The 9,337-nt window shown below is 41.5% G+C and overlaps 1 protein-coding gene across 1 annotated transcript; it reads right to left on the bottom strand.

Annotated features, from left to right (window-relative positions):
- Positions 1 to 1,435: 1,435 nt before the first annotated feature.
- Positions 1,436 to 4,853, bottom strand: LOC147885533 (nudix hydrolase 19, chloroplastic-like). The gene is made up of 6 exons (XM_087396848.1): positions 3,189 to 4,853; positions 2,940 to 3,080; positions 2,745 to 2,849; positions 2,516 to 2,615; positions 2,152 to 2,244; positions 1,436 to 1,889 (listed from the first exon to the last, which is right to left on the bottom strand). The coding sequence occupies exons 1-6, from the start codon at positions 3,747 to 3,749 to the stop codon at positions 1,642 to 1,644; spliced, it is 1,248 nt and encodes a 415-aa protein (XP_087252974.1). The 5' UTR covers positions 3,750 to 4,853; the 3' UTR covers positions 1,436 to 1,641.
- Positions 4,854 to 9,337: the final 4,484 nt, after the last annotated feature.

Genomic DNA, 9,337 nt, shown 5'->3' with positions numbered 1-9,337 from the left:
GTTCTAGGATCACATTGGGAGTTAGGCATACTTGAGGGATTTCCCCGGCTGTACTAGGCATTCTAGGGTCATGTAGGCGCCTGTTGAGATCAAAGTCTCCACACTCGAGGTTTACTTAAGTCCATAGTGGTGCTGAGTGGTTTTGGGCCTTAAATACTCTATCACATAAAGGCTCTTCTTTGACAATGGATACTTGTTCACTCTCATGCAACAAGCTATCCCTCCATATTCTATTCATCCTATATAATCTTTACTATTCCAGATAGAATGATTTGTGAAACCTCGGTACCTCATGACTCTAGTGTTCCCAAGTTTCAGGTGCAATAAGAAAGTCTATCTCTTTTAGCTCTTCTGATATTGCAGCAACTTTTTCTATGTTAATGCCATGTATGTTCATATCCATATATTTACGGGGGGAAGGGGAGGGAGAATGGGAGGAGCGCGCATGCGGGGGGAGAGAGAGAGAGAGAGAGAGAGAGAGAGAGAGAGAGAGAGAGTCACACAGCCAAAGATAAATGAGAATGGAAGATTCATGAGCATGTGCATGGGGGAGAGAGACAAGGCTGGAGTAAAAAATCAAACAATAGATCGAACTTCAGAATAGAAGGACATGGGCCCCACTTTGACCAACATGCTAACTTTAGGACAGATAAACTATCCTTCAATAGAAGGGAGAATATCATGAAGTTAGCATGGTTATGAATAAAAATTGAAAGATGCTTACAGTAAAGACGGGAGGAGGGTGGCACATGCATGTCCACTAATTTGACATGGATATATCAAATCATTAATTACATTTTTGCCCAATCTTGGGCTCAAAAACACAAACACATCCAATCATCACGCTCACAAGATTTCAAAATTTAAATTTACCATGCACAGCATTGACTTGATGCTATGTGATCTGTACTCACACTATCAACAACAATCCATGCAAGCCAGATGCATTTTGAGAATATATTACTGGCACACAACAAATTGACCATTTTGGTATTCATAGTTAGCAACTCACAAATATACTATGATTCTAACTTAAAAGCAACAGGCAAGCTCAGCCAGGGTTGCAGGCAGACAGATCTTTATCAGCAAGAAAAGTATGGGCCATCTAGGCAATGAAGAGGCGCAAATCTAGCTCAAACACATGCTTGATGGACTGTATCATTCATCAGCACTTCACACGTTGTTTTGATAGAACGATTTTAATGCATACTCCCGTTCTTCCTTTACCATTATCCCTCCTAATTCCTCAAAATCCAGTAAAATTTTCAACATGTCAAGCGTGCATACCATCCAGTTGAATTATATTCAGCAATAAACATCTCTGTGAGCCACACATACAAAGATAAATAAGCCTAATCAAACCGAAGTGAAATTTTAACTAAAATCATCAGAAACTAATGTGCAGCACTAAGAAGAAAGAATCTTTTGTCTGAAAATTCGTAAACTTTTTTATTCCATCTGAAACTGGTCAATCACAAAAGGGCTGCGCAAAGACTGCACAAAGATGATGCCATTTTGTGTGCCATAATGCGGCAACAGATATAAATGGTATCTGTGGAATCCTTATTGCTAACATGATATCTTCAAATGAATGAGGGCTTAAGAATATAGTGCATGCCTGAATAAGTATATTTACACTGATCATACTTTGCTCCGTAATGCATCTGGGCCTTTTGTCGCCCACGAGGAGATCAAATGATGAGCAATTGCATATGGGCCAGGTACAAACATTGGAGCAATGTACCCAGAATCAACCATAGAAGGACTCCGTCTTCTCTCTTCACCTGAACACATCTGATGAACTTTGGACGCAGACATCTGCTGCTGGCTTTTGTATTCACTAAAGGTCAAAGATTTTCTCACCTCTTCCCGAGAGAGCCATTGAGCCTCTGCACAGAAAACTAAACCGATAAGCATATACCTTCATAAGACGAGTCAATCTTCCAAATTTGAAAACTACTGCTAAGAAAAGAAGGTAACAAAGCAAACACAGAGAGAGGAAGGGAGGAGAAAGAGAGAGAGAGAAAAGGGGATGAGGGGAAGTGCCCAAAGAAACCTTAAAAAAGCATTATAGTGCGCATGCACAGGCATCAGGATACCTGCATACTCACTACAGAAGTCTCAACAAAAAACATGTAAAATGATAATAACCTTCTAGCTCCTTCTTGTCAACTCTAATATCAAAGGTTGTAGCAAACGCAAAAAATCCCACCATCAGTTGGCACGACATATTACTTGGTCCAACTGCAACATACAACACGATGCAATAATAAGCGGCCCTCTAATTCAAAACAAATTTATCAGATTATGCCTCCTAATTCTTGCCGAAGAGCGGTACCTACGATATTCATTAGACCACATGCACCACAACAGGATGGGAAGTTCCCATGACAATCAGATGTCAAGGCCTCGTCAAATGCAGATTACACAATTCGTCCCTTGCTAATCAATTACAAGGAGAATCATAGTTCCTAAGGCGCAAAGCGTAGAGATAATATCATATAGAAACAAGTACCTGGCCATGGTTGTGAACTGTGATATACAATTTCACCCACTTCTATACCGACTTCTTCTCTCGTCTCACGCCTTACGGCTTCCTCGAGACTCTCCCCAGGCTTTCATATATTGCAAACACGCAGAGAGAAAAAAAGAAAACAACTCAATGCCAGAACGTGAGATATTCACAAAAGGCAAAGGTAATCACGTTATGCAAAGCAAGAAGTGCAAGATACAGGCGGACACACCTCGATGAAACCAGCGAGGCAGCTCCACATGCGTGGCACAAACCGAGACTGACGTCCCAACAAAGCGCAATCCTTCTCTTTGTCAATTACCAGCATTATCACCACCTGAATGACACCAGAAAGGCAAAAATAAGCAACAGATCTTTCCATTGTCAAGAATTGCAAAATTTGAACGATAGATGCAAAATAGCATACAGGATCTAATCGAGGGTAGATCTTTTTCTTGCAAACATCATTTGTACATTGTCTGCGTCTTCCTGCCTCTTTGGAAATTGTAATCATCCCACATCGTCCACAGAACCTTGACTGGTTATGCCAATCCAACATTGCTCTGGCCTGCTTGGTGATCATTCCACAAAAATTCCAAATGAGCATAAACCTTTCATTGTTCGCTTACTTGAAAGAGAATCCATACATGGAAGGCCTACGTGGGATCTCACACACATGACCCGCAATCGCAAGCTCCTCCAAACCGGGTTGATCAGTCCAATCCGTGCCAGTCATCAGCAGCCGGAGATCGACAAAGGCAACTTTCACGTCTGTAGACGGCGGTTCCCACACCTTCGACATGCCCTGCATCCATCTTGCGTCTTGGGCAGCTTTCTCGACAGCTGCTGAAGAGGTGATCAGAGCAAGCGACACATCCAGAGCACAATACGTGATGCCATCTCTATCGCCCAGGTGAACAAGGCGATCATGGTTGAGGATAACATTGCTGAAATCGGTAGAAGGCCTGGCGTCCTTGAGCGATTGCTCGGCAAGAAATGCGTCGAGCGACTGCTGGGCAGCAACGAGGGCGTTGTGGCAGGTTCCAAAGCTCTGCCAGGCGAGGCGCCATAGCTGGCCGTGAGGAGATGAAAGAGGAGCGACCAGGGGCTTGCCGTCGAGGAAGGGGATGACACGAAGAGCTCCCGCAGATTCTGCCTCGCCAAGGTCGACGGAGGTGAGGCCCTCGCGCTTGCCGGGGATGATTGGGTTGCCTGCAAAGGCGTGTTGAAAGCTCATCGTCTTGTCTCGAGCTTCTATCGCTCAAACAATTTGCGATCTTTCCGAGCTTCCTGCTTCCAAGCTCCCACTCTCGCAGTTTCTCCTTCGCCTATCTCCCTCTCTCAACCTCTGCAGCTGCCCCCTTCCTCACCTTGCTTCCCTCACTCTTCCTTCCCTTCCTCCTGTTGTTTGGTCACAATCCAAACAGCGCAATATGTATATATTCACTTCCTCTCACTCTTCCTTCCCTTCCTCCGGCTCTTTGGTCACAATCCAAACAGCGCGCAATATGTATATATTCACTTCCTCTCCTTGCTTCCCTCAGTCTTCTTCCTCCTGCTCTTTGATCACCCTCCAAACAGCGCATATATGTATATCTATATATCCCCTTCTCGTACTTTTCCAGATGCGGGTCAGCTTCTACAGCTTCCTTGCCCTCCTGTCACCGTATCCCATATGCTTCTTTTGCGGCCCTCTCTGTCACCGTATCCCATATGTTTCTTTTGCTTTACTATTCCTGCCCCTGCAAGCAGAATCAGCCCCCGCACGCCCAGGATGAAAGCCGAAACCGCAAGACCAGATTCGCGTTCCCAAAGCACAAAACGTCATCTCATGTCAGACCAAAAGATTTCCTGCGGCTTCCCCGAGCAGGCAACCAGCCGGCGACATTCGAAGCAATCGAAAGCTGTTTCGGGAGTGGAAGCAAGCGAAGTATAGGATTGGCATTACGTAACAGACAGCGTCCCACAGCACAACAGACAATTTCATATGAACCCACAGACACAGTGTATGTCAACTTTGAACTTTCACAAATCAGTTTTCGAGATTTTGAAGGTTTTTTTGTTGAGGATTTGCAGATTTTCATACTACAATTTCAAAGGTGGAAATGTACAGGTTGCAGGTTCATTGTATATAGTTTGCAGGTTTTCTGAGATCGCTTGAACGGGTTATGAGTCAGGAGAGAATACTTTCTGAGACACGCGGGGTTAAGGGCACAACACCTAGGTGCGAACATTCTCATGGAGTACCTAAAGAATTGGAAAGAGAGAAGAGACAGCAAAGAGCGAGCAACAGAGAGACAAACAAACACACACACACACACAAAAACAAACAAACAAAAAAGTAGGGGAGAGAGAGAGAAGAAGATTTTTTAGCGTGCCACAAGCACAGAGAGAGAGAGAGAGAGAGAGAGAGAGACCACACAAGAATATGAGGAGCATCTCTCACTATCCTTAACATTTCCAAATCCCCCATTACCCAAATGTGCTCGCCCCTTACACTATGGGTTAGTTATTAGCACCAATGGTGCATCTCTGCCCCCTTAACCTTGCTCCTATTCCATACAAATGAGGGGTCATGGGAAAAGAGGACTAGCCCCTCCCTGTTACAAAACAAGGTTGTGTTTGGTTAAACTAAAGTTTATGAGTTCATCTTCAGTAATAGTGAAAAGAGTGAAGGTCAAGTGGCATTTTCTCGCATGAGGAGACGGGAAGACTCTAAATGCCTGGTGACACCACCGTTGAGTCGATCCCTAGTATGGGTTGGTAGCTCTTGTCTAAATTGAGCACCCGCCGATTAATGGAGTTTAAGCATGGTGAGCTAAGGGCCTAGGGGCCTAAGGCAAGTCCCACGTGACTGGGTCCATTAGGGTCTTGGTAATCTTCTCCACTCTTTGGTTAGTTACGGAGTAGGGAGTCCACACTTGAGGTGGCACTGAATAGATAAGGTGGGGAACATGGTGCCTCACATATAAAAACTAGCACTAAAAAGAAAACAAGATAAAGCCTCCAACCATCTAAAACATACATAGCTTGCCATGTTAAATACGATGGCCAATTATAAAAATGAGGCAACTCAACAATTTATAGTACATGTGGCCCATCAAAGACTAGTGCAATGTTGGCTCTTTTGAAGCTCAAAGACTAGTATAGTTGGTAGTCCAAGTATTTGCAAATTTTCCTTCATACAAACTATTGAAGCCCCAAGTAACAACTTCCATAGGTCTTGGATCTTGGTAATCAAGTCATTAAATTAACCATAGGGAAAAAATCAACCATAAGAAAGAGTCATTAATTATTCAACCATGGGAAAAGTCATTTATTAATGAAAATCAACTAATACATCAACCATATAGAAAAGTCGTTTATCAATGAAAATCAACCAATACGTCAACCATATGTAAAAAGTCGATTATCAACGATATTCAACCATAAAAGCTAACCATAGGAAAAAGCCATGACTTATATCTACATGAGTTACTTTGCTCCAATTTGGCAATCATGTTTGCACCTCTTATACTCTTTATCTCCCTTCAGTAGTGGTTGGTATGTCTCCAAGCCTAGTAGTGGGGGCCACGTCTATATACAAATGTAAGGTTTGGTGTGTTTGTTATAGTAGTTGGATCAATTGGACTTTATGTTTGATGTTGATGTTATGCTATTGATGGTGCTTTACAGTACTACAATCTTTTTCTATAATTTTGAAGAAACTATTAATGTGGACCATCATTAAAAGTAGTAGTAATATATGAGAGAGAGATTATGATGCTTATTTCAATGCTCTATTTTGTTTGGGAGCTACAAAGGCCCCAAAGCTGCCTAACAAAGTGCCAAATACACATTAAGGCAATTCTAGCAAAGCTCAACATAATTTTAACATTTTAAGCATGCTTCGGACTTTGATATTTTGAAAGAGATAATGTCATATTTTATCAAAAGCACCATAATGTCAAAGAAAATGCCACAACAGCCATCGTGTCAACATTCATTTTTGACACATTTAGCGAGTCCCTTTGGAATGCTTAATCACATTCAAGATCTTGAATAGTTCCTCTAAGTATTAACTCTAATGCTTTAAAAGCATTGAAGTTGCCTTTGCTTTGCGCAAACTCATGGCACAAAGCATCGAAGTTGCCTTTGGTTTGTGCAAACTCATGGCACAAAGCCTTGCATTTTTCAACCTCTCATGCTACGCAACAAAGAGCCAAGGATGAAGAAGGATGTAGATCTTCATGAAAGGGATCATGCATCTTAATATCTTTGCAGCAAAGGATGGACAAGTGATGTTTATTTTCGAATAGAGGAGTGCTTCATAAAATATACATAAAAGAGTTTATGTTTGGGTCACTCCTTTACCTGACCATTATCAAGCATCACATTGATTTTACAATGAATGTGCTTGCAAAACTTGCAAGTAGAAGCGTGTGTCCACAAAATTGTAATTGCAAAACACAACTTCTTTTCAACAAACACAATGACAATTATCCATAATGTGACCAATGGCTTCTCCCATCAAGATTGGATGTCCAAATAGTCTATTACGGAAAATGTATTTCTGATATTTCTTGCTGTGGATATTATTTTATTTTAGTCAAGTGTGACTATGGCAAAGTATTCCATAGAAGCGCATCAGACTCGGTGGGGGTCCTAGTGGATGCTTTGTGTAGTTTAGTTGGGAACACCTAGCTAGCCTGTGATTAGCCATGTGGGTGATTCCATGTGAATACTGATGTCGCTAGTGTTATTAGTGTTATGTTTGATTATTGTACTTTGAGCGTGGGAACTAGTGCTGACGATTGGAAGTAGTGCAAGGGTACTAATTGAGGCATCGCTCGGTGCAAAGCATGTGGCCATGGGCCAATTTCTATATTTCATGGATATTGTAAATCTTGGATAATATTTGAGAAAGAAGATATAAACTATTTTTGAATAAAGTAAGCCCAAAGTGGCTTTGTAGAAAGAATGGTACATGATCCATTTTTTATGAAGTGAGCCCAAAGAGGCTTTGTAAAAGGCATTCAAGGTAATCCCTTAGTTTTGGGACAGGAGGGATAATTTTGGCTCCTTGAACTTCAATGAAATATTATGACAAAAATCATTTCTTCAAATCTAAATCTGGTTTTGTACCATAGAGAACAGATTCACCATCGAAGGCCAATGGCACAAACTGCAAGAGAAAGAAATACAATGTTACAAGTGCAACAAGGTGGAACACATAGCTACTGAATGTCTAGAGACAAAGAAGATTCCAAAGGCAAAAGTACATATGATTGAGGACAATGCAACCAAGCAAGGGGGTGACACGACATCAAGGTGAAGGTAAGTGCTCTCTTGAAAACGAAAGGTTTTATTAATGGCAAAGACATTATTCTACATGACAACAGTAGTGCACATGACCATCATCTTATAAAGAGCTTTGTCAAAGCTAAACATAGAGTCATCCCCATCTCACTATAAAGTTAAAGCTCCTTTCACCAAGATGAAGTATAATTGCTCTAGAGAAGCCAAGAATCTAGAGATTTATCAAACCCTACAAAGATAGGTGAGACTTCTTAGTAGCACTTCTACAAGGAGTTGAAATCACCGTAGGAATGCAACTGGAGTCATCAGTATAATCCTAAGATAGATTATGACTCACGCCAGATGTGGATTGAGAAGAAAAAACAAGAAATATGCCTAAAGTGTTTTATGAAAACCAAAATTAGTCCTGTATTCAATCATACACAAGCCAAGAGAGCAGTTAGAAATGTGAAAAAACATATTTGATTTTGGTGAATACGGTGACGGCTACTTAGCCAAATACTAAGCCTACACACAAAAAGTTTCTCTCTCAAATTTTTGACTGGTTCTTAGAAGATTAACCACACGGATTACCATGTTCTTGACCTGAAGATCATAGGATAGAGATCATATCGGGTAATACTCTGCCTTGCAAAGCACCCTATAGAATCAATCAAATACAACAAATGGAAATCCAAAGGCAGGTGGAGAAATCAATACAGAGAGGACTGATAAGACCCAGTAGTTCTCCTTATGGGGCACCTATCTTGTTGGTCAAAAAGAAAAATAAAACCTATCAAATGTGCATAGATTACCGTGCACTAAACAAACTCAAGGTCTTTAGTAAGATCGATCTTAAATTTATCAATCAAATTTGTATGGTAGAGGAGGATGTATACAAGATTTCCTTTCGAACTCAAACGAGGCATTATGAATTCTTAGTTATGTCTTTTGGGCTACCTAATGCTCCAACTATTTTCAGTAGGATGATGAATCACACGTCCTGAACTGCTTATCCTGCCAGCTGGCCGTGAGATTGTGAAGCACATATTTTGGGATGGATTGAACCATGTGATCTATCAACTCCCTTGGCTGAGTGGTCTTATATGACAGTAGCCATCTCTTTTTATCAGATCCTTCAACATTGACATTTTCAAGTCTCCTCCATTTTTGAGCAACATGGTTGTCTTCCCTCATTTCATTTGGAAAAACATTTAATGTCTTCTTCTTCATCTTCAAACTGCAATTCTTGCATGTGTCACAAATGCATTCAATGTGGTGCCACACTCATGGTCTCCCTTTGGACAACCACTGGCTCCCACAAAGACCTTAGGCTACAAAACCTGCCCTCCCTTGCAACACACTATGAGGATTTAGGTGGCCTACAGACTGCGCATTCATGCTTAATCAAATTGAACATGTGGTTCAACCAAAGAGTGCATGGAGCATAGAGTCGCATTGCAAGGGGCTCAACCCCTAAGGTTCCAACTCAATATGATTATGTTACTACCCTCGTCCAAAATCGAGGTACGAGGGGACAAGGTACAT

Source organism: Dipteris shenzhenensis, chromosome 25 (assembly GCF_047967505.1).
Source record: "Dipteris shenzhenensis isolate YYH24624 ecotype China chromosome 25, Dip_SZ_1.0, whole genome shotgun sequence".
NCBI lineage: Eukaryota > Viridiplantae > Streptophyta > Polypodiopsida > Gleicheniales > Dipteridaceae > Dipteris > Dipteris shenzhenensis.
The sequence above is the reverse complement of the archived record's forward strand: the minus strand, read 5'-3'. Positions and strand labels throughout refer to the sequence as shown.